The sequence below is a fragment of the Nicotiana tabacum genome, chromosome 1 (genome assembly GCF_000715075.1).
Source record: "Nicotiana tabacum cultivar K326 chromosome 1, ASM71507v2, whole genome shotgun sequence".
Lineage (NCBI taxonomy): Eukaryota > Viridiplantae > Streptophyta > Magnoliopsida > Solanales > Solanaceae > Nicotiana > Nicotiana tabacum.
The window spans coordinates 65947319-65973551 of NC_134080.1; the positions used below are offsets into that span (position 1 = coordinate 65947319).

The following is a 26233-nucleotide window of genomic DNA, read 5'->3' on the forward strand; positions in this document are numbered from 1 at the left end:
TTGGTTTTGCTCAAATCTTGTCGGAGATGCCATTTATCCAGTGGACAAGTCGCCGGAGTTGGGAAGGGTGGACTTTGTCGTTAGAAGTGGTTTTTTGTCGAACAAAAGCTGAATATCTCATTTGATAAGCTATTCACCTTCTATACATGATAACTAATCAACATTTTAGTATGAAATAATTCTCGAAACTCACTAATAGCTATAACCAAACGTGGAATAAAATAATCTGCATATTCTACCAACCGAACGGCGACATTTTTGGGTTTAAGCACAGTGCATAAGGTTTCCATTATTTGGGAATGTAACGTACTAGTACACGTTTTAAAAAAGTTAAACTTAACTTTCATCAAACTACTGCTCATCTGAGGATGAATAATGAGCATTATTAACTGCATGCGGAATAATTAATTCCAAACTCAGGCATCTTGATATTTGGTCAAAGACAACTGCTTGATGAATTGCACGACAACTTCAACAGAGTTGTTAGCAGCAAGGGTGATGAAGGTGGCGGCCTCGTTCTCGGAGTCGCCGCCGCCGGCCAAGTCGGAGAGGGCACGGATAACGATGTAAGGTGTCTTCTGCTGGTAGCAAATGAGAGCCACTGCTGCACTTTCCATTTCCACAGGGCTCACATCAAATTTGTTGTAGATGAAGCTCCTGTATGCTGCATTGTCTAAGTATATGCTTGCACTTGTTCCTCTGTGTACTCTTGCTACCTTTGGTGTATGACTCAAGCATGTTTTTGCGTCTATACACTCTTGTAGTTTCAATCCCTATATAGTTTACATAAACATTACATTGCAATATGTCTTAGAGTGTTAATTTCACTAATTAGTGGATTAGATCAACACAATATTTTTAAAATAAAATATAAACACTTAAAAACTGTAGGAGAAATACTGTAAATTGCAATTGTCATGTCAATATAGTTAAAAAATATTTTTTTAAATATTTGTCAAAGTTCATGTAAAGTAACATAATTTGAGACGGATGGAGTATCTTAATTATTGCAGACACGAGTTAGTATATAAGATGAAATAGGGTTATATATCTTTACGTCCACTTCAAATGTATCTAATATACCTAGAAAAAAATGACATCAATAATAATTATTTCCAATATATTGAGAGGAGGGACGTCGGTGTTGTTAGAAAATAATAATCAAAATTGGCTTTGAGGCGTGAAAATCGACTGTCCTTAAAGAGTTATCGTCTGTATACTAATTTAGGAAAAATACAAAACAATTCTCTTCAAGATACAACAAAGCCTGCAATAACATTTGTGATTTTCTATTCCATTTCGTTGGAATTCTTGTGTATTTATATGCAACCAACAGACCCTTTCAGAAAAGATGTCTTGTTTCACAAACAGACACGACTATTTATTCGAATTTTGAATTTAAAATTCAAATAAATTTGATTTTTCTGTTAAAAATAATTAACTTTAGGATCTCGTGCCTGTTGAGTCAATTTCGTGCCTGTTGAGTCAGTCTCGTGTCTATTGAGTCAATCTCGTGCCTGTTGAGTCAATCTCGTGCCTGTTATGTGCTATTTCATAATGGTCAGTTCCGAGGCTGACAGGCACGGTACGAGTAAGGTCGGTCCCGGGGTGTTTCACATAACAGGCACGGAACTTCTTTCTTCCGATGTGGGAAGAATCCCACTTCCAACTTGCCAATAACAAACTATCTTACAATCCCCCACTAGTTTATTATTTCACTTCATAACACTTGTGAATAATTGAAAGTATCTTTACAGATTTGAACTTTCCTTTAGTGTAAGTATATTAAAGTTTTGACGAAGTTAATGGTATCTTAAGATTTGAACCATAAATCCTTGTGCCAAAACTGAAAGTACCACACACACAGCGTTATCTAGTAGCTTAGAAAATCCAGTATTCGCTTTAGCACGTTTACGACAATGTGCTCATCCTGAATTCATGAATATTTACAAGATCAACCCTTTAAATTCTGCTAGAAGCGGCACCACTTCAATATTCATATAGGTGGAATTAGTTTCTATGTCCCTGTTACTCCAGACATTAATAATTCCATTAAGATTAATCAACCTCTTCATGTAACAATATGCACTTTGGAGTTTGTCTTTATGCCCCTGTTATAACAAGCATTTAACAACTCCTCAACTCCTCATATAACAGTAAGTAGTACAATAGAATTAGGGCTCCTAAAGAGGAGATCAGTGCTTAAACAATACAAGTAACTTGTTATTACCCATTGAACTTATATTGTTAGAGTGTATACTAACTCAAAGTGGGGTTCCTATTCCTTGTATTTAATTTAAGGGTCTCAGCCCCATCCCTCCACAAGTTTGTTGTACTACATCTCTACCTAATGGCTTCGTAAGTGGATCAGCCAAATTCTTATTTGATCTCACATATATTATAGCTATAGCTCCATTTGTAATTAATTCTCTTATATAAGCATGTCTCAAGCTTATATGTCTCGATTTCCCATTATATATTTTATTGTGAGCAACACACATTGTAGTCTCACTATCACAGAATATGGAAATGGCTGGCATAGGTTGTGGCCACAACTTTATATCAAGTAACATATTCCTCAGCCATTCTGCTTCTTTTCCAGCAGCTGCTAATGCAATAAATTCAGATTCCATAGTAGAATGGGAAATACATGTTTGTTTCTTGGATGCCCAACTAATGGCTCCACCGCCTAGAGTAAATATCCATCCTGATGTGGATTTATTATCATTAACACTTGTAATCCAACTTGCATCAGAATATCCCTCTAATACATTAGGAAAACCATTATTGTAAATGCCTAAGTGCTTTGTATATTTTAAATATCCAAGTACTCTACTTATTGCTTTCCAATGATCATTACCTGGATTACTGGTAAACCTTGAAAGTTTACAAACATCAAATGTAATGTCGGGTCTAGTGCAATGCATTGCATACATCATACTACCTATCGTACTTGCATACTCCAACTGTGCTACTGCTCTTCCAATATTTGCAGTTAGCTTAACACTAGAATCATAAGGAGTATTATACCCCTTTATTCCTAAATGACTGAATTTAGTAAGAATTTTATCTATATAATGTGCTTGTGACAAAGTCACTTGCTTGTTATCTCTTTTGACCTTGATTCCCAAAATAGTATCAACTTCATTTAAATCCTTAATTTTAAAAACCGAGGTTAGATACTTCTTGGTCTCGGTAATTCCTTGTAGATTCGTACCAAAATCAGCATGTCATCGACATATAAATAAATTATTACTCCATATTCTTTTGTAAATTTAGAGTAAATGCACTTGTCTGCATTATTATGTACGAATCCGGTTGATAGTATTACACTATCAAATCTTTCATGCCACTGTTTAGGCGCTTGTTTAAGACCATAAAGAGACTTTATCAATTTACAAACTTTCTTCTCGTTTCCCGGAAGAACAAAACCTTCAGGTTGTTGCATATATATTTCTTCACTAAGGTTCCCATTTAAAAAGACTGTTTTAACATTCATTTGATGTACGTAAAGATCATAGATAGAGGCCAATAATAAAAGGACTCTAATGGATGTTATTCTTGCAACAGGAGCATATGTATCAAAATAGTCTATGCCTTCCTTTTGAGTGAAACCTTTTTCAACTAATCTTGCTTTGAAGGTTTGGACAGAACCATCTGTATTGTACTTTCTCCTAAAGACCCGCTTACAACCTATAGGTTTTGATCCAAGAGGAAGATCAACCAAAACCCAAGTGTTGTTGGATATAATTGAGTCCATTTCATCATTAATGGCCTCTTTCCAAAAAGCAGCGTCTCTAGAAGACATTGCTTCTTGAAACGTCTTTGGGTCTTCTTCAACATTTAATACAATTGAAATTTGATTACAAACGTTTGTCCTATCTCCTTCAACAAGAAATACTATAGATTGTGAAGAAATAAAATCAGAACCAAGATATTTTTCTTTTCTTATTCTTTGGCTTTTCCTTGGTTCTATCTGCATATCATCACTTCTTTCCTTAGTTTTAATTATTTCAGAAAGTGACAATTTATTAGCATCAATACGTTTTCCATTTATTTCAGTCATTTCATCAACATTGTCATTTATAAATCTATTTTCAATAAATTCAACATGTATAGATTCTATAATGACATTAGATTCTAGATCTAGCAGTCTATAAGCTTTGGAGTGTTGTGCATATCCTACAAAAACACTTTTAATTCCTCTAGGACCCAATTTTGTTCTTTGATGGTCAGGTACTCTATAATAGGATATACACCCCCACACTTTAAAATAATTTAAATTTGGTTTTCTACCATTCCAAAGCTCATAAGGCGAAATATGCATACTTTTTGAAGGTAATCTATTTAAAATATAACATGCAGTTAGTAGTGCTTCACCCCATAAATTATGTGGCAGATGTGCATTAAGTAATATAGCATTAACCATATCCACCAAAGTTCTATTTTTTCTTTCCGCTAACCCATTTTGTTGAGGAGTATAAGGGGCACTCATTTGATGTATTAGGCCATGCTCTTCACAGAACTTATTAAATTCGTTAGGAAAATATTCTCCGCCTCTATCACTTCGAATAGTTTTAATTTTCCTACTCCTTTGATTTTCCACAACAGACTTGTATTCTTTAAACTTTTGAAAAGCTTCGTCCTTAGTTCTAAGTAGGTAAACATATGTAAATCTAGAGAAGTCGTCTATAAAAGTAATAAAATATCTTTTGCCTCCTCTAGTTAATTCTCCATTTAATTCACACAAGTCTGAATGTATTAAATCTAATAGTTCTGTGGATCTTTCAACTTTACGAAATAGTTTCTTAGTCATCTTTGCTTGTATGCAAATTTCACATTTTATATGTTGAGTTTTACATGAGATATAACCATTTTTGGACATATAATTCAAGGAGCCAAAATTTAAATGTCCTAGTCTAGCATGCCATAAACAAGAATCAGACTCAACGATGTAAGCAGAAACATAATTTATTTCATTAATACTCAATTTGAACATGCCGTTACAGTTATAGCCTTTTCCAACAAAAACTCCATTCTTAGACACTATTACATGATCAGACTCAATAACTATCTTGACGCCTTTCTTTGACAGCAAAGCAGTGGACATTAAGTTTTTCTTCATATCAGGAACATGATACACATTCAGTAACGTTAACTTCTGGCCAGATGTGAAGTTAATCTCAATACTTCCTTTTCCAGCAACATCTGCCGCAACATGGTTTCCCATCAAGACTTGTTCAGAATCCTGCACTTCTGCATATGTCTTGAACATCTTCTTGTTATAACAGACATGAATAGTAGCACCCGAATCTAGCCACCAGTCTTGAGTATTTGTAGCAGCGGTAGCCACATTCAACTCTGTGACCATACCAATTTGCATTGCGGAAACCATGGCAACCTGTCCTTGGGCAGAATTTTCCACTACGTTTGCCTTTTCAGAATTTCCAGATTTTTTAATCTTTCCAGACTTTTCGGTATTGCCTGCATTGAAATTTATTCCTGCCTTTCTATATCTGCAGTCCCGAATCATATGGCCTTTCTTTCCACAATGATGACAACTAAAGTTCTTTCTCTTTTTAAAAGAAGACTTTTTGGAAACTTTCAGATGTTTGTTCCCACTTCCTGAATCATTTTGACTGACAAAATTTACTGCGGAACTCGAAGACTGACTAATAGCATCACGAGCACGAGTCTCACTTTCAATTTGAATGTGAGTACGAAATTGTTCCACAGTCATTTTATCCATAGAATGTAGGATTTTCTTTCTATAGTCATTCCAAGAGGAAGGTAATTTCGAAAGAATAGCACCTATTTGAAGTGCATCAGGAATTTTAACTTCAAGATCACTTAGTTTTGATACTAAGATTTGCAGTTCATGAATCTGATCCATTATAGGCCTAGTATCAAATATTTTAAATTCAAAGTACTGTAGAGCCAGGAATTTGTCAATACCTCATTTTTCATTCTGGTATGCAGTTTGTAGAGCAGTCCGAATCTCTCTTGGCGACTTCAGATTGCAGTAAAGATCATAGAGTCGATCTGTCAAAGTATTCATAATATGGCCGCGACACAACAGTTCATCATGTTCTCGTTTCTTCCTTTCTTCCTTGACTACGTCAGAATCTTCTGATGTGGGCTTTTGCATCGAAGGCAAGGCAGAATCAAGAACATAGTAGATATTGAGAGCGGACAACAAGAATATCATCTTGTCTCTCCAACGGGTAAAGTTCATTCCATCAAAGCGATCAAGTTTGATGAACTCCTTCGGATTCTCAACAACAGACATCAATTTGTCCATAGCAGTATAACTCTTTAAGATTGTTAGAAAATAATAATCAAAATTGGCTTTGAGGCATGAAAATCGAATGTCCTTAAAGAGTTATCGCCTGTATACTACTTTAGGGAAAATACAAAACAATTCTCTTCAGGATACAACAAAGCCTGCAATAACACTTGTGATTTTCTATTCCATTTCGTTGGAATTCTTGTGTATTTATAGGCAACCAACAGGCCCTTTCAGAAAAGATGTCTTGTTTCACAAACAGACACGACTATTTATTCGAATTTTGAATTTAAAATTCAAATAAATTTGATTTTTCTCTTAAAAATAATTAACTTTAGGATCTCGTGCCTGTTGAGTCAATTTCGTGCCTGTTGAGTCAGTCTCGTGCCTATTGAGTCAATCTCGTGCCTGTTGAGTCAATCTCGTGCCTGTTATGTGCTATTTCATAATGATCAGTTCCGAGGCTAACAGGCACGGTACGAGTAAAGTCGGTCCTGGGATGTTTCACATAACAGGCACGGAACTTCTTTCTTCCGATGTGGGAAGAATCCCACTTCCAACTTGCCAATAACAAACTATCTTACAGGTGTTTGAGGGTAGGGGTGGGGGTGGGGTTAGTTAGTCAACTAAAGTATTTATCATGCATTAAAGACTAATCAAGCCCCATAAGGGCTTTCTCTTTTTCATTACTCTCTAATATTAACGAATACAAAATCCTTTCAGATTTTTTCTACGCTACAACGAAATAACAAACGCTAAATGTCTTGTTTTTGCCTTTTTTTCTATATATAAGCCGTCTTGTAATGATGGGGGGTTTGGCATCGACCCCTACCATGTAGATTAATAACCAAAAGCTAAAGATATGAAGGAGGGGGACATAAAACCTAACCTCCTCAGAATATAAAAAAGAATTGGACATACCCAACTCTTTAAAATAAGCTTGCAAAAATCTGATGCTATGAAATGTAAAACAAGGTGGAGAGTATACATTAGACAACAAAAAAGTCCTCCCCATAGTGCATGTTAATGCTACGCCTAGGACAAAAATCAACAAAATAGTTAACTTAGTCATTATAGTTTTGGAGGCTCTTATTCTGAAGCTTGCTAATTGATCCTTATCCATAAAGCATAGACCTCTAGCTTGACTTAGAAGTTCATAAGCACAGAAATACCATTTAGTACTGGTTCTTTCTGATCCTTCTTTAGCCAGTGCATCTGCGACCCTATTAGCCTCTCTATAGCAATATGTGACGTGGAATGCCTCAAAGTTTATCATATTTTTTGAATTTCCTCTACGTTGTGTCTTAAATTCCAAGGAGGTTTTATCTTCCCATTAATCCAGTTGACCACCAACAAGGAATCTAATTCGACACAGATCTTGTCAATTCTTTGATCCTTGCACCATTTAAGGCCAACAAATAAAGCTAGTGATTCTGCAGCATTATTAGTCTGGATACCAAAAGGAGTTGCAAATGCAGCTATCACCTCCCCTTGGTGTCCCCTAATAACGCCTCCACCACCACTTTTACCTGAATTACCTTTAGAGCATCCATCAATATTAAGTTTAAACATACCAGGCTGAGAGAGTTTCCATGTGGCACGAATGATATTCAGCTTTGGCTTAGCCGTTTCACAAATGGACAAGAGTTTCTTCCAATTGGAGGCTACATCAATCTGGCTAAACTGTTTGTGAATGATTATAGTGGCATCATGGCAAATGGAATGTGCTACCTTAGGGATGTAGATTATTTCTTGATCATACTTTTTCCTGCACCTTGCCTTCCAGATATGCCAATTAATTAGAAGGGGAATAACCTATAGCATAAGTTTTGGGATATGATTCTGAAAGTTAGCAAACCACCATCCTAGTATGGAATGTCTAATTTCTCCTCCAGAGTCATTAATTCCAAATTGATTTCTAAAGGCATTCCAAATATTCTTGCTGAGATTGCTTTTTCTGAAAATATGTTCCACATCCTCACTCGTAGGATTATCACAACAGTCACATCTAGAGGGATAAAAGTAACCAAGCTTCTTGATATTATCATCAGTAGGGAGTCTATTATTTAATAACTTCCAATTGAAGAAAGAAATTTTAAAAGGAATAACATTGTGCCAGAGGTTTTTGTTAACAAAAGTAATGCCTTGTTTCTGTCTCAAAATATTCCAAGCAGATGAGCACGTAAATTCTCCATCAGTGGACTCAGTCCATATTGCCTGATCAGATCCATGTGATATGTCAAATTTGATCCCTTTGATATGTTTGGTTAGATGATGTGGCAAGCACCGGGATAGCTTAGCAATGTCCCATTTATTGCCAGATATGAACTCCGCTACTATGACTTTATGGGGTACATCACAATTACAAATATTAGCAATGGCTCCCAAACCCGTCCAGTTATCCCAAAGGAAAGAAGAATTGCCCCTTTGGATCCTCCATAAAATATTATGCTCTTTGTCTTTTTTGATATCCATCAAACTTCTCCAAGGTCCAGATTGCTTGGCTTTTCCTTTTCTAGCAACTGGATGTAATCTACTACAATATTTAACCTTAAGAAAAGAAGACCACAGAGAATGTTGTGTCCTGAATAGGCACCACAATTTAGCTATAAAAGATCTGGAGATGTCGTATAACTTCCTGAAGCCGAATCCTCCCTCCTCAGTGGGTAGCATAGCTTATTCCATGTTACCCAATGGTATTTTGTATTACCTTCCTATTGTCCCTAAAAGTAATTTGCAAAATATTTCTCAAGAGTTTTAAATACAGCCTTTGGGGGGTGGAAAATAGAAAGAAGATGCATAGGAATAGCCGAGAGAACATGTTTGATCAATATGGCTTTGCCTCCGACAGAGAGGAATTGTCCTTGCCAATTTGTGATTCTTTGAATAATTTTGGAAATCATCCCAGAAAAATATTAGATCTTTTTCCTTCCATAATAAATTGGGCAACCTAAATATTCAAAAGGAAAATATTCCCTTTTAAATCTTAGGTGTCGTTTAATAATTCTAATCCTTTCCTCAGTACAAGTCTATCCCACAAGATAACAACTTTTCTTTGAATTCACCTTCTATCCCGATGATTTTTCATAATCTGTTAAAATGTTCTTAATCATTTTCAGGGACCTAATATTACCAGAGGTGAAAATGATAAGATCATCTGCATAGGCCAAATGATTAATCTGGGAGCCTTTCTTGTGCATAGAGAATCCTATGAAATCTTCATTGTCATGCAATGTATTCAGAGCTCTAGAAATAGCCTCAGCTGCAATAATAAATAAGGATGGGGACAAAGAATCCCCTTGCTTCAGCTCTCTTTCTGATTTAAAGAAACCATGCCTCTTTCCATTTATGATAATGGAATACCAAATATTAGCTATAAGATTCCAAACTGTATGGATCCATTGTTCGGAGAAACCCATTTTCCTCATAACTCCACATAAGAAAGTCCATGATAACCTGTCATAAGCTTTATTCATATCCAGTTTGATGACTACATTATTTCCTGTTTGCTTCTGGTTGATCCCACTGACAATTTCTTGTGCCAAGAGAATATTCTCCACAACGGCTCTCCCTCTGATGAATCCACTCTGATTATGAGATATAATATTAGGCAACAGTCTAGAGAGTCTATTGTTCAGGAGTTTACTAATAATTTTTTGGGTTACGTTGCTGAGACTTATAGGTCTGAGATCAGAGAAAGATTGAGGATTATCAACTTTAGGTATCAAAATAAGACAAGTATGTGCTATAAATTTGCTTATCTCTCTTCCATTTATCACTTCTAGAATCATATGATAAATGTCTTCCCCAATAATATTCCAATTATGTTGGAAAAATCTTCCATTGAAGCCATCTGAACCCCCTGCACTACTCGGATTAATGTCAAATACTGTCTGTTTAGCTTCATCCATAGTTGGAGTATTCATTAAGAAATTGTTGTCCTCATCAGAAATAAGCTTTGGAATTCTATCAATGAATCGTAAATCAGTTCTCTGATATTCTTGAGAGAAGATATTTTTCATAATAATCAATAGCAGCTTCCGATATATCATCTTCCCCCTCAATCCATTGGTTGCCCTCCCCTTTAATTCTATGTAAGTAAAGTCTTTTCCTTCTACCTTTTATCATTTTTTGGAAATAGCTAGAGTTGCTATCCCCTTCAAGATTCCATTTTAAGTGAGCTTTTTGTCTCCATAAAGAATTCACCTTCTTCATGTGTATAATATATTCCGCCTTGAGCTTGTTAATCTCAATCCTATCTGTATCATTGTCATCTATCTGGATTTCTGTTCTTTCTCATCAATCTTGCTTTCCATGTTCTTTGCCACATTAAAAATATTTCCAATAACAGCCTTAGACCATTGGCTTAAAGCTTTGCTAACTGCTTTAAGCTTTTGTTGAACTTTCCAGCAAGCACTTTCTTCTATATGTGTATTCCAAGTTTGTTTGACTATATCTTTGAATCTCTCTTGTTCAATCCAAAATTCTAAATATCTGAAGTACTTGGGGTGATCCTCATCTCTTAGCTTGAATTGAAGGAGAAGTGGACAATGATCAGATCCAATTCTAGCAAGATGTTGTACATTTTATATATGGAACAACTCCTCCCATTCATTGTTTATCAAGAGTCTATCCAACCTCTTCCAAATCTTATTATACTTCTTTTTATGGTTATGACACCAAGTGAAGTTGTTTCCGGTGTATCATGCATCCACAAGCATACAATCATCCAAACATGTAATGAAAGGCATACTTTCTCTTATGTTAAAAGGATTGCCTCCTTTCTTCTCCTCTTGAGTTGTGATGGTATTAAAGTCTCCACAAACTGCCCATGGAACTACACCTGAAACAGCAAAATTTCCCATTTCATCCCATAACTCTTCCCTCTCATTGATAGTAGATTTAGCATACACAATAGAAATGTACATGGGTGAATCAATAGTATTATGCATAATCTTGCAATTGATAATTTGTTCTTCATTCTTCAAAATTTCACAATTGATATCACTATTCCAGAAGAGCCATATCTTGTTATTTGTATTGGAAAAGCAATCTGCCATGCCAAAACCCCTGATATAGCGGTTGATGTTGGATTCTCCCACAAATGGTTCTTGAATAGCCAATAAGGAGATTTTGTGTCTTTTAATAAGTGAAGTGACCCTCTCAGTAGCAGCTTGGGATTTCATCCCTCTAATATTCCAATTTAGGACACTGATCATTGATACTTCTTTTTTGAGATTCTTTGGGATCTTTTTGGAAGATCTTTGATTTTGGTTGTATTCTTATTTTTGAAACTTCTTGGTGATAAATTCCCTTGTTGAACAACTTTGTTGATTTCTTTTTGAATTTCCTGATCTTCCCTTTGAGGGCCAGGAGTCTGGTTAAGAACTTCAGTAGTTTCCTCCGAGCTTGCAATTGAAACTTGTTGTTCACTGTCGTACCCAATCTCATCCTCTTCAACCGTTCTGTCCTGTATCTTCTGCCAGGTTCTTATCAGGAAAAATTTCATTGGTTACTTGTCCTCCATGTAGTTCCACATATAGTTGTAATCCCTGACTAGAATCTGGATAGTTTCCTTGCATATTTAAAGCTAACTCCTACATTTTTTTCTTTTTCTTAGCTCTTTTTCTAGCTCTGGAGCTTAGTGGGTTGTCTTCACTGTGAGCTGGTAAAGTATCTTGGCTGGTTTAGTTTTGGTCTAGCCTATTACATTGGATAGAGTTGTTATTGCATTGTATAGCATCAGAGGCAGTACTGCTACGATTCATGTGAGCCTTATTTTGGACATTATCAAGATTTGGTATTATATCAGTAGGTTTCTCTTGGATCATGGTAGTTCGAATCTCCTTGTTCTAGAAATCAATCTCCATAGGAATTTATCCAGGGATATCCTTTATATCATCACCTCTGTTCTGCATTTGAAAATTACTAGGTGATTCAGGTACTTGCTCAACTATGTCCCTACTGGTATCTTGAGTAGAGATAGGGCGACTAGACACAATTATATCCTTCATACTGTTCTCTATGGTTGTAGATGGAATAGTGTCCATATACTGATTTTCAAATTTCTCAATAGTTTTTATAATTTGTATCTCCATAGAACCTCCAGTTTCATCAACTTTCTCAGGAGTAATTGTAGATCTGCTCTGTTCCTCCGCTTCTGAGTTTGGTGTGACATCTTCTCCATGGACAGGATTAGAGTTAGTTTCCTCACAAGCAGGAATATTTTTTTCATTTGCTTTAGGTAGAGTTATGATCTGATTGTGTTCCTCTAGCTCCAAAGTCTTTGGTACATATCTTTGTATGATAAGTTTGTTTCTATTTTGGTTCTTGAAATTTGGTTGTTGCTTGTTCGGATTTGTTTTGGATCCTCCCTGCATAACCATCTTACCTTTTCCATTGTTCCTCATAGGTTGAGTCTGCCATTGTTCCTCTTCGTTAACTTGAGCTTGCTGGCTAGTTGCACCTTGTTCCTTACCTGATGCATTTTTGTCATGGTGTTGACTGCATTCTGCTTTATATTTGCCAATTTCTCATTGCTCCGTGGAATTTCCTTGTCCATATCTCTCCTCATCTGTTTTGGTATTGATGGAAATATCTCTTGATTTAATTCTGCACTGGACTTCCTTGTGGCCTTGATGTTTGCAATATTGACAATAGTCTAGTACTCCCTCATATTTCAGAGGTTGCCAGTAACCGTCCTCATCTCCATCATCGTAACCAACCCAAACACTATCCAGTAAAGCTTTGGTCAAGTTAACTTCTACTCTAGCTTTGGTTTCACAACCTCTTGTTTTGATCATAGTAGCTTTGTCTAATGATAACAACACACCTATTTGTTCGACAATCTGATTCGCTGCCTTCCAGTGAGAACAATGCCAAGGTAGCATAGGCATAACTACCCAAATAGGGGATATTGGGGTTTCTTCACCAGGAACAAAATCAGGTGTCCATTTCAAAAGTTTCAAGTGATATTCCCCTATATCAATGGATCTTCTAAAGTATACCAAATTATAATCATATAGATTATCCACATCAATGTATATATGCTTGGAATCCACATGGGTAATCTTAACGGTAGCTTTGAAGGGGATTTGGGTAATGAAAAAGTTTCTAATAACTTCAATCTTAGGCATAGTGGAAGTAAATTTACCCAAAATTGTGAATCTACAGTCGGATGCTAGGATTTCGAAATAATCTTTGCGAGAGAAAATTATAGCTGGTTTCCCCATCTTTGTTGTCTGTTTGGCTGGTGAAATTCTAGGTCTTGTTTGCTGTGGAGGAGGGGCTGTAATTTTGGTCTTGTTTGCGTATGAGGTGCTCTAGCAGCCATAGTCGAAGTAGAAGGGGCGGAATTATCGATGGGGGTATTAAAAGTCAGGTAGGGAGCAGTGTTATTGATGCGTCTTCCTTCCGATTGAGCTGCTTGAGGATTGATATCTTGTAGTTACTGAACGAAAGTGTATGAACACTCAACAATATGATGGAAAACTGTATGTGTATTGAATGCCAAGCTCAGTTTAGCCAACTAACTGAATGATAAGTATGAACTAAAAGGATAACTCTAAATCTATATCTAATCTAAGGATAAGCATGAAAGCTAAGAACTAATCCAAAACAACTAGGTACAACTGTTGTTCCGACACGCCCCCCTCAAGTTATGCGATGTGTAACTAACACTAACTTGAACAAATTTCGGTCAAAGGCTGGTTTGGCAAGAGGCTTGGTGAGCATATCAGCTAGTTGGTCAGCAGAATGAACATGAACAACTTGAACCCCCTTTTGTTGAACATGGTTGCGCACAAAGTGAAAGTCCACCTCAACATGCTTCATGCGACTGTGAAGGCCCGAATTCTCGCTTAGGCAAGTGACACAAATGTTGTCACAGTAGATTGTGGGTGTATCTTTGATGGGAAGCTTCATCTCAAACAATAGGTTTTTCACCCATAACAATTCAACAAGAGCGTTGACAACAACTATATATTCAGCTTCAGTTGATGAGCGAGCAACAATTTTTTGCTTTTTTGAAGACCAACTGATGGGGTTACGATCAAGAAACAGAATATAGCCAGTTGTGGAGGATCTGTCAGTAAGATCTCCAGCCCAGTCGGTATCAGAATACATGTGCAGATTAAAATCACAATTTGGGGATACACGGAGGCCAAATTGGATTGTACCACGAAGATACCTTAGAACACGTTTCACAGCTTTCCAATGTAGGTCTGATGGTGATTGCATAAATTGGGACAGTTTATTGACCGCATAAGAAATGTTTGGCCTTGTAAAGGACATATATTGAAGTTTGCCTAGGACTCGGCGATAGCGAGTTGCATCTGTAAGGTCAGCCCCATCATTGAGTTTGAGTAAGTCGAAGTTACTCATTAGTGTTCTGGCACTTTTACAATCAGACATCAATTCTGCACTTAGAATTTCATTGATATAATTTGCTTGAGATAGAATAATGTCATCAGAACTGCGAATCACCTCAACACCAAGAAAGTAATGAAGGTTTCCAAAATCTTTAATTGTGAAGTGAGAAGCAAGGGAAGCTATAACCTCATTCACAGTGATAAGATTGCTGCCAGTGACGATGATGTCATCAACATATACCAGAATGAACATGACACCAACGTTGCTGATCCTAATGAATTTGTCCGATTCAGTCTTGACAAATCCCATGTACAAAAGATGTCCTTTGAGTGCATTGTACCAAGCCCGAGGTGCTTGCTTCAGGCCATAAATTGCCTTGCGCAACTTACAGATGTGATTCAGGTTGTTGGCACAAGTAAACCCCGGAGGTTGCATCATGTAAACCTCCTCTTCAAGATCACCTTGAAGAAATGCATTGTTGACGTCAAGTTGACGAAGAGGCCAGTGAAATCGGAGAGCATCAACAAGAATGATTCGGACAGTGGTGGGTTTGACTACCAAACTGAAAGTCGAGTGAAAATCAACACCTGGCCTCTGAGTAAATCCTTTTGCAATTAGTTTCGCTTTGTAGCGATCAACCGAACCATCTGCTTTCCTCTTAATCCTGAAAAGCCACTTACATGAAACAACATTTTTAGAAGGATCATTTAGAACTAGTTCCCAAGTACGGTTATTTAGCAAAGCATCAAATTCTGATTTCATAGCTATTCCCCACTCAGGGTGTTTCTCGTCTTGTTTGAAGGTATGTGGTACAAGTGAGGTTTCTAAATGAGCAAGATAGTCAAAAATTTGCTTTGGTTTTTGAATGTTATTCTGTGAACGGGTGATAATACGAGTGGGAGGGGAAGGGCAACGGGAAAGTATGGGTTCGACTGGTGGTGCCGCTTAGTTCCCGCTGGTTCGAATAGAAACAGTAGGAGGAGGTGCCATAGGTTTGGATTGGGGATGTCTGCAGTGATACACTCAAAGTGGGGAGAGATTTGTGAAGGTTTAGATGTAGAAGATGATGAATTTATAGGTGGGTTGGGGTTTGGCGGTGTAGTGGTCGTAGAAGATGGGCATGGGCAAAGAGACTCCTGGTTAATGGGAATTATAGAAGAAGAAGGAGTTAGAGGATTACCTGGAGTTGAAGTCTTGGAAGAGTCCGAATTTGCTTCTGCCACTGGCACGCCGGAAATGGAGGATGAGGATGGGTCAATTTGGTTTGGGGAAGAAGATGTCGTTTAGGTTTGGGGTTCTGCCACATGAGATGGTATTTCAAAGTGGGGGGGGGGGGGCAAGTCTAAAATATTAGAAACATTAGAGGTGAGATTGAGTGTATTAGAAAATGCACTAGTTGTCCATTCCAGGTGCTTTTTTGAATTGTAATATTAGAGAACAAAGTTTTGAAAGGAAAGTTATTTTCAACAAAATGCACATCACGGGATAAATAGATTTTTGATGAGATTGGATCAAAGTATTGGTGGCAGTGATGGGACAATGAAAAACCGAGATAAACACATGGGGTGGATTTTTGTTCAAGTTTATTTTTAGAGTATGGTTTAAGCCATGAATAACATAAACACCCAAAAATTCTTAGAGAAGCATAGTCAGGTGTTCTGCCAAATAATTTTTCAGAAGGAGAAATATTATTTAAGTGTGGTAGGGATCGGTTAATGAGATAGACCGCATGGTGACAGGCAAAGGACAAAAAAAGTGATGGGAGAGACGCCTCATGTAAGAGTGTTCGTGCAGTCTCAATAATGTGACGATGCTTGTGCTCAGCAAGAGCAACTCTTTGAGGTGTATACGGTGGAGTGGAAAGGTGTTCGATACCGTGAAGCGAGAGATAAGGGTCAAGACTTTTATACTCTCCTACAACATCAGTATAAAGCGATAGAATTTTGATATCGAAATGTTTTTCTATCAAAGGATGAAATTTTTGAAAAATGTCTCCGACTTCAGATTTATTTTTAAGTGTGTAGAGCCAAGTGTATTTTGTGTATTGATCAACAAAAATACAGTAATATAGTTTTTTATCAACAAATAACATAGGAGAGGGTAAGACTATATGGTGGGCCGGGCCTGAACCAGACCGGACCGGGCCCGCGGTCCTAACGGGCCTTACGGGCCTGGTGGGCCGGTCCTGGTGGGCCGGTCTTAACGGGTCTTTAAAGCCCGTGGCGGGCCGGTTTTTCCTAGAAAGTCCACGAGCCCGGGACCGGCTGGCGGGCTTGGGCCGGCCTAGCGGCTAATTTTTTTTTTTTAAAAAAAAAATTTTAAAAAAATTCCAACGGTCAAAATTTAAAAAGTAGTCGTTTGGGTTGCAATTTTGACCGTTTGGATGTTTAGAAAATAGCCATTTGACCCCCAAACTTTATTTTAACCCCAAACTTTATATAATTACACTTTTTCCCAATTCTCAACTATAAATACCCCCTCATTCTTTTAATAACCCAACTGATGTAACGCCCGACCCACCTGTAGAAACCCCTAGTTTTAATAGACAACCTCCTAAACGCCTAGAAACATCATTAGTTTGGAATTTTTTTACTCAAGTAAGAGAACAAAATAAGGTTAAGTGTATAACATGTGGGAAATTACTGGCGCATAAATATACTGGAGACCGTAGCGGCACGGGTAGTTTGACTAGGCACATAAAAACACACCCTAGAGGTAAAACTAGATATTTACAAATGAACGCGCAGCTAGAGGGAACACATGTAGATTCTGATGTTAACCCTAGTACAGGTTCAAATCTAGTTCAACCAGGAATTAACACTGTGACCGGAGGTATTTTATATTACGATCCAAATAGAGATCGTGAAGAATTAGCAAAGATGGTTACCGTTATGTGCTTACCCTATTCTTTTCCCTCTAATCCTAATTGGGTGCATTATATTAGAAGAGTTTTTAATCCTACTTATAAAGGTTGGCCTCGCGCAACAGTTAAGAGCGATATTTATAAATATAAACATGAATATGAACAATATTTGCGGTATTTATTTACTCATATAAGTAATCGAATTTCTATTACTACTGATATTGGTAGAAGTGGTAATGATTGTGATTATCTAACTGTTACAAGTCATTGGATAGATGAGGAGTGGACAATGCAAAAACGCATTATTGCGTATAGAATAATTAATTCATGTCACACAGGTAAGTTTATAGCTAACACTGTTGCAGATATTTGTAGATATTTTTGCTTTAGAGATAAAATAATGGCAATTTCTATGGATAATGCTTCTAGTAATATTAGTGCTATAAGCATACTTACAACAACACTAAATCCCGCATTTAGGAATATATTTCATGTTAGATGTATTTGTCATATTTATCATTTAATTGTCCGTGATGGTATGCGAATTTTAAATTTATAAATTGAAAAGGTTAAATGGCTCTTAATTGGATTTTTTATTCAAACCGTAGAAGTAGACTAAGAGAATATTTTAAAAAATGTGATGAATATGGCCTTAGAGAAAGAAAGGTTCCTAAACCTTGCCCGACTAAATGAAATTATATGCACGAAAGTTTAGTAGTTGCATATGAATATAGAAACCCAATTAATGCAACGTTTAATGCTCGGGTGAGTGGTGAGGATGATGATGAAATGCTTACTACTCAAGATTGGACGAATGTTAAAATTCTTATAGATTTTTTAGAACATTTTCAAATTGCTACAAATGCATTTTCTGGGCAATATTATCCTACTATTTCAAACTGTTTAGTTTATATTGCAGCACTATGTGATTTGTTTGTTGAATTTTCGGAGGGTGGGGAAATTTATCAACTTGCTATAAATGCAATGAAAGAAAAGTTTAAAAAATATTTTTTCCCTATCCTCCTATTTATGGTGTTGCTGCAATGTTAAATCCTACAATGAAATTAGGAGGTCCTCATTTTTTGTACTCAAATATTTATAAAGCTTTAGATCTTTCAAATGAGGAATTTGCTACACTTGCAGATGCAAAAGCCTCAATTAAAATTAATGCTCAAACAATTTATAATGATTATCAACTTGCGTTAGAGCATGCTAGGCCAAATGTTCCAACCCTTACTTCGTCTAGTTCACAATCGTCTAAAAGAGCTGCGGGCTTAAAAGCACTTAAATCTTGGATGGAGTTCAGGGGTTCTCAAGGTGATAATTATGATGAAACTTCACATCTAAATGAACTTCAAGTTTATTTGTCGCAGGGACTTGAAAAGGAGAATCCATACGACACTTTTGATCTTTTGGAATGGTGGAAGGCAAGGGAAAAATATTTTCCGGTTCTTGCAAGGATGGCTCGGGATATTTTATCTATTCAAGCTTCAACTGTTGCATCAGAGAGCGCTTTCAGTCAAGCAAGACTTCAAATAGGTTATCATAGAGCGTCAATGAGGGAGAGCTTGGAAAAATCTGTACTTTTCAGAGATTGGATCCGCTCGGAAAGAAGAAACTTTGGAATTGCGGAATCACAACCGGCGGTAGATGAAGCTTATGATGAAATGATGGCAGAACTAGCGGAGGATGCTGCTTCGCCCGGAAGTGGTGATGAACAAGCTTCTTTTCCACCACCACCAACGCAACCTCCTCCGAACCTTGAAGGATTTATAAAATTTGTTAGAGATACAATGTAGATTATGGTGTACCTTGTACTTTTTGGCATATCTTCTTTTAGTTTTTTTCCCTTTTAATGGTGGTATTAGTACCTTGTTGTGCTCATTCCATTGGGGGGAGGAAGACTAAGAAAGATATACCATTTTTGGTAATAAAAATTATAAGACATGCCCTTGAATATCTTTTTGCAATATTTTTTTGTCTTTAACTTGCAATTATTTATAAGCTATAATATATATACATAACATACAATATATACTACAAGAAAATATATAAGGTAATATATGCACATCTTCTTTTAGTTTTTTCCCTTTTAATGGTGGTATTAGTACCTTGTTGTGCTCATTCCATTGGGGGGAGGAAGACTAAGAAAGATATGTCATTTTTGGTAATAAAAATTATAAGACATGCCCTTGAATATCTTTTTGCAATATTTTTTTGTCTTTAACTTGCAATTATTTATAAGCTATAATATATATACATAACATACAATATATACTACAAGAAAATATATAAGGTAATATATATACATAACATACACATAACATACAATATATACTACAAGAAAATTTATCAATTCCTCTTTTGTATTGTATTTCAAAATCGAAAGGCGCCAGCAGAGCCTGCCATCTAGCAAATATTAGTTTAGAAGCATCGTGCTTAAAATCTTTGTCAAACATATATTTAACAGATTGAGCATCAGTTTTTATCAAAAACTTTTGGTTATACAAGTCGTCTTGAAATTTTAGAACACATTTAACAATTGTTAACATTTCATGAGCCACAGTAGCATATTTCTTCTGGGCTTCGGTCCATTTACCAGAGTGAAATCTTATCAGGTATTCACTCTTATTGTTGGGATTTACTTGTTTTAAAATCCCTCCATAGCCAACGCTAGACGCATCTGTCTCGATAACCTTTTGCCAAGTAGGATTAGCAAGGGTTAAACAAGGTAAAAATTTAACACGCTGTTTAATACTTTTGACTAACGCAGTATGCTGGTCAGTCCAAGGCTGCCTATGATCCTTTTTCAGCCTATCGTATAGAGGAGCTAGATCTCGTGATAAACTTTTGTAGAAAGGGGATATATAATTCAAACTTCCTAAAAATCTTTGCAATTGAGTCCTGTCAGTAATAACATCAGGAAATTTTGAGGCAAAATCAATTGATCTTTGTATTGGGGTAATTTTTCCCTGGCAAATATTATGACCTAAAAAACGAACATTGGTTTGGAATATATATACTATTGTTTTGTTATTTTACTTTTTCGTCAACCACTTTAATAATTAGATTTCTACATATATATTTTTTTATATAGCCATGATATGGTTTACAAGAAATTTCCTTAAATTAAAAAAAAGTACGGAAATAAAAAAACCCGTTAGGCCCGCTAAGCCCACGAGCCCAGCCCGTTTAGCCCAGGACCATATGGGCTTAGGCCCGTCACGGGCCGGTTCCACCACTTGAGCCCACGAAGCCCGGGACCGCCAGAGCCCAGGCCCGCTAAGCCCAGGCTCGTTAGGCCCGGCCCGTTTGGCCCATTTAGGCCCGGGCCCGGGCTAGAATACAGCATTAGGAGAGGGTCCCCATAAATCACTGAAAATAATTTGAAGAGGTTTAGAGCTTTCCAGAGTTAATGTGTGAAACAGATGCCGATGGGCTTTATTAGACAGACAAGAATTACAATAAAGAAACTTGTCTTGCTCAACAAATGGGAGCGAGAATTTATTCATGACATATGCAAGAACTCTAGAATGCGGGTGACCCAATCTTTGGTGCCAAGTGGTCAGGGATTGTGTGAGCTTGTGGATGTATTTTGGGCCACTCATACAGTCCATTTTTGGTCCGGCCTCGTGCCAGCGGGGTTCGCGTTTTCAGATCCTTCACAAGAAAAGAAAAAGGAAAGAATTCAACAGATGTTAGATTGTCCCGACAAAATTTAGAAACAGAAACTTTCGTTTGATAGCTGGAGCACATAGAGTGTGAGTTAGCTTAAAACATTATTTGATGTATTTAACCGAGTAGAGCCAATATGTGAGATGAGAATTTTGTTACCATCACCCATGGAGACATCCTCGTTGCCGTGATATGGTTGTAGGTTATGAGGTTCGGTTGTGACATGGTGGGTGGCACCCGAGTCCACTATCCATGGGTCGACAGTAGTGTTGAAGCCTGTGATATAATTGTCTTTGGCCTCAAAATGATTATGTGACTTGGATCGGCATACATTTGCAATATGACCAATCTTGTTGCATAATTGGCAACGAATAACACCCACGGGGTTATTGTTTTGAGGTTGCCACTGGGTGGATGAATTGGAGCGAGTATTTTGTCGCCATGGTTGGGAGGTGTTGTTATAGGATTGGCGGCGATTGTTGCGATTGTGGGCAGTGTTGGTCTGTTTGTTGTGGGTAGCAACTGTCGCTGTGATAGGACTGAGAGTTTTCTTAGCATCCTCATGTCGGATAAAGAGCTCGTGATCGAGCAATTTTTCATACAATTCCTCATAGGTGACGGTGGTGTCACATGCTCGTATGGCAGCAGATATCTCACGAAACTCAGGGCCAAGTCCACTAAGAATCTTGACGATAAGTTCAGAGTTAGTGACCGGAGCACCTGCAGTGGCAAGTTCATCAGAGAGGGACCGAATACGCTGGAGGTACTTGGTAATAGGAATGTTGTCTTTTGTGATTCGTGCAAGTTGGTCATGAAGGCTGAAAATCCGAGTCTGGGACTTGTTTGCATAAGCAGTGTGCAAGGAGTCCCAAGCATGTTTGGATGTGTTGGCAGCAACAACTGTGGAAGCAATGGTAGGGTCAACAGACGCCATAAGAGCGTTCTGGATGAGTTGATCCTGACGGAACCAAACCAAAGCGTATAAGCAGGATTATGAGTTGTATTGGTGCCAAAAGTAGTGGTCGGTGTGGGAATCAGGGTAGACCCATCAAGGTGACCATAGAGATCATGGTCGTGCATAAGCATGGAGAACTGAGCTTTCCAAGTGGCAAAATTGTGACTGCCACTAAATTTGATAAGTAGTTGGGAAGCATGGTTGAATTGGATGATAGTTGTGGTGCTGGTAGTGTTGTCGACATTGACAATTCTAGTAGTGTTTCCATCTTTCGTCATTGGAAAGAAGAAAAAAAATTGGATCGTGCTCGTTAGAGTTGTATAGGCTCAGATACCATATGAACACTTAAGAATATGATGGAAAACTGTATGTATATTAAATGCCAAGCTAAGTTTAAATACAAGTCTTCCTAAAAGTACTCCTTGAATTAGGAGACTTATTCAAATCAAAACACTATCTAAAGCTAACTAACTGAATGATAAGTATGAACTAAAAGGATAACTCTAAATCTATATCTAATCTAAGGATAAGCATGAAAGCTAAGAACTAATCCAAAACAACTAGGTACAACTGTTGTTCCGATAAAGTGTTGGTATCAAGTCGGTGGTGGGTGGGATGGATAGCACTCGCCGAATGGATCCCGTCGGCGCGTGAACTGCCATGTGATATGTTCAGAAGTTGGAGATGTGAATTGCGCGTGGGGCGCGTTCTATATAACGGCTAGTTTTCAATCTGAAAAATAATCTTGAACCACGCAATTTAAAACGTGTATTATGACCCTCACAACTAATTATTACGGCCATCAAAATATTTCAATTATATTATCGTACGACATACTCCACTACAACTTGATATTGTAAATACTTTAGATTTTTAAAAAATATGCGATCCATCCGTCCACTTTACATGACACAATTCAGGTTACGAGGATCAAACATTTTAACTTTCGGTGTGACGGGCATACAATCCTTAAATTTTTAAAATAAAATTTATATATTTAAAATTAAATATTACTATAAATCACAATAATTAATATTTTAAAATAGTTAAAAGGTTACACTTAAAAAAAATTATTTAACCCTCCAAATAGTAAGTGGTTAGGAAGTATAGTTTACCTTGAGCTTTTCGGCGATTGCAAAGTAACGAGGGTCAACAGGGACCCAAAAGATATGTTGTCTTTCCTCAGGAGTGCCAAATACAGGGAATACTTCTTCAGGTTGGTACCAAACGTTGTTAAGAAGATTGTTATGTGAGTTGCAATTTGTCACATTCACTGAGTATTCGGAAATTTTCAAGTATCCAATATCTCTCGTGTAGTCTCCATTTACTTCAAGGGGTAGTTCATTCTGAGGGCCATCTCCATATCTCTGCAGTTTTTTTTTTTTTATATAAGTTTGCCTTTTGTCAAATTCAGCAGTAATAAAATGGATTTAAGAACAAAAGATTATTTTTTTCTATTTTAACTTAAATGTTCTTCTATTTTTTTTAAAAAATGTTCTTCTATCATTGTTGTTATTTTTATTTTGCATAATTCCGATAAGAGTAACTTAAAATTAAACCTTTTTTTTTATCTTCAATTTTAACATGAAAATGACGTAGCTTAATTTATCAGTTTTATTTGAGGAGATGGTGTTGGGAGGTACCCGTGAATCAAAACTAATTTTGTATCAAATATATTAACACAACAAACACTGGTCCGTTTGTTCAGAAAATTCATGCAAGAACGTAACTTCTACGAAAACTGCTGGAGCTTGGTCAATAATTTGGTTCAAGAACGTTAACTTTTTTTCTACAACTTATAAGTTATTTGACCAAGTTTGTGGAAAGTCAAAGGTTTTTTTTTTGGGTTAAAAAAGTGTTTATTTTAGAGATTTTAAGTGTTTAGTCAAGCTTTTAGGTAAAAAAAAAGTACAAAAATACATTTTTAGAGTTGCATAAGTTATTTTTTAGAAGATTTCTCTCCGAAAGCACTTTTGAAAGACTTGGTCAAACACAAAATTGTTGCTCTAATATAAGTAAAAGTATTTTTCTAAATTGATTTGCCAAAAACACAAACGACTATTTTTCAAAAAGCAATTCAAACAAAAAATACTTTTCACAATAGACTAATTTTAGAAGCTTCGAAAAACAGGAACTTTGATGAGTATATTTTTGCTATCCCAATCTTTGACATATATAGTTAAAAGTTACTTGTAATGGAGATAAGATTGCTTGACTTTAATTTGTTCAAAGAAGCACTTTTTTTTTTTCTTTTTTTTTTTGGAAATAGACGTTTTTGTGTGTGTGTGTGTATTGTGACAATAACTCCATTAAAATGTATGGAAAAGTAGCTAAAAACCTGCCAATTCCAAAGAGCAGTATGTGCCCAGTACTGAGGAATAGCAACATCTCCAATATGGAGAGATGGATTTGCATTTCCTGCAATTCCATAGTGCACCACACCTTTAATCTTGAACAACGCTAGCAACAGTTGTGTTGTTATGCCTGCATTTAGCTGAATGCAAAAAGAAAATTTAAAAGCTCAAAATTAGAACGTACGTCCTTCGTACAACTTCAAATCCATATATATTACTTATAAGGAGTAATTAATATCACATGAAAAAGGAAATAGAAAATACATACCATGGCAAGTCCAGTCATAACAAGAACAACAGGCTGGTTATCAATATATCCAAACCGAAATCTCCTCCCTTCCATGATTAAAGAAGGAAACAATCAATAAGCAAGTGAATAAAAGAAACTTATTTTTAAGGTTTTGCGTTGTAGAACATTGATTAATTAACTAGTATATATGGTTTTATATTATGTTACCTGCATAGTCAATGGTAAGGTTAGTAGGTTTGTAACTAGGGTGATGAAGAAGAGGATTCATCTCAAACAGGTTAGGAATGATCAATCCCAAGTAAGGTCCTCTTCTGTTAGCCATATCAATTAATTTTTTCGTCTTTCCAGTTGCTGCACCATTTGCTTCTTCTAGGGTTAGTACCATGAAAACAAGAAACAGTGCAAGAAAAAGTTTGGAAACTGCCATATTGGGAGAAGGGGTTAGAAGAGAATTGAAGGTTGAGAAGGGAAGCTAAACAACCCTATGTATTTATAATTACATGTCGCATCAAGACAGCTCCTCTACGTTTTTATCTTTGAATTTTGTATTGCAACACTAGTATTATCCTATCAATATCCCAGTTTCTTATTTTATACTCCTTTTGTCACATTGCTGTATTTAGAAAAAATCTATGTAACTTTAAGTTTCTCATTTTGACCTTATATAGTATGAGATGATTTATAGCCATACTCGCCATGACTTGTTTTAGAACCAAAAGCTTCAAAAGTCTTATTTAAACACCGTCACATAAATTAGGACAGAAGGAGTATTAAATATTGGTACTATAGTTGAACTGTATATATAATTCTATCCACTGGCGTAGCCATATAGAGTGAAGTGTGTTCAACTGAACATCCTTCATCAGGAAATTGCACTGAGCATATAAAAAACTATACTATTTATATAGGTCAAAAATTACTTTTTATGGATATATATTAATTAAATCTTGAACATTCTTTATAAAATTCATGGCTTAGCTTATATCGCATATGATCATTGAGCATATTGATATTATGCACGTGTACACTTGATTTACTGAACACCTGTTTTGCAATTTGCAAAATGAACACGCCCAACTATGTCTTATAAAAAGGATAAAGTGGTCGCTACAAATATAATCCGAGTATTTAGCCCAGAGTCGAATTCTCAGATAATTAACCTACCAATACTTTTGTTAGACTCACTAAATTCTTTGTAATCAACTTCCCAGATATTTGAATAACAATTGATGATAGTTTAACTAACTATAACTGAATAAAAGCAAGTAAACTAACATCTAACTATGATTGAGTTGTGAACAAATAAGAGAAGGATCTAAGGTTATGATTTCCCATATTGATGGAATCCCTTCCTGTTATGTTTCACATAGATTTGCCTAATCGTCTCTATCGATCATGAGTAGTCTTATTATCGTAAATCTCTCCCGAGTAATCACGACAATTTACTAGATGCACTCTCCCGAATTACGCTAGATGGCTT

General features: G+C 36.5%; 1 protein-coding gene across 1 annotated transcript; it reads right to left on the minus strand.

The window, feature by feature from the left end:
- Positions 1-255: 255 nt before the first annotated feature.
- LOC107797246 (bark storage protein A) lies at positions 256-25305 on the minus strand. Its single transcript, XM_075251190.1, has 5 exons — positions 24961-25305; positions 24772-24839; positions 24488-24643; positions 23265-23516; positions 256-773 (listed from the first exon to the last, which is right to left on the minus strand). Exons 1-5 carry the CDS (start codon positions 25178-25180, stop codon positions 417-419), a joined length of 1053 nt encoding a protein of 350 aa, XP_075107291.1. The 5' UTR covers positions 25181-25305; the 3' UTR covers positions 256-416.
- Positions 25306-26233: the final 928 nt, after the last annotated feature.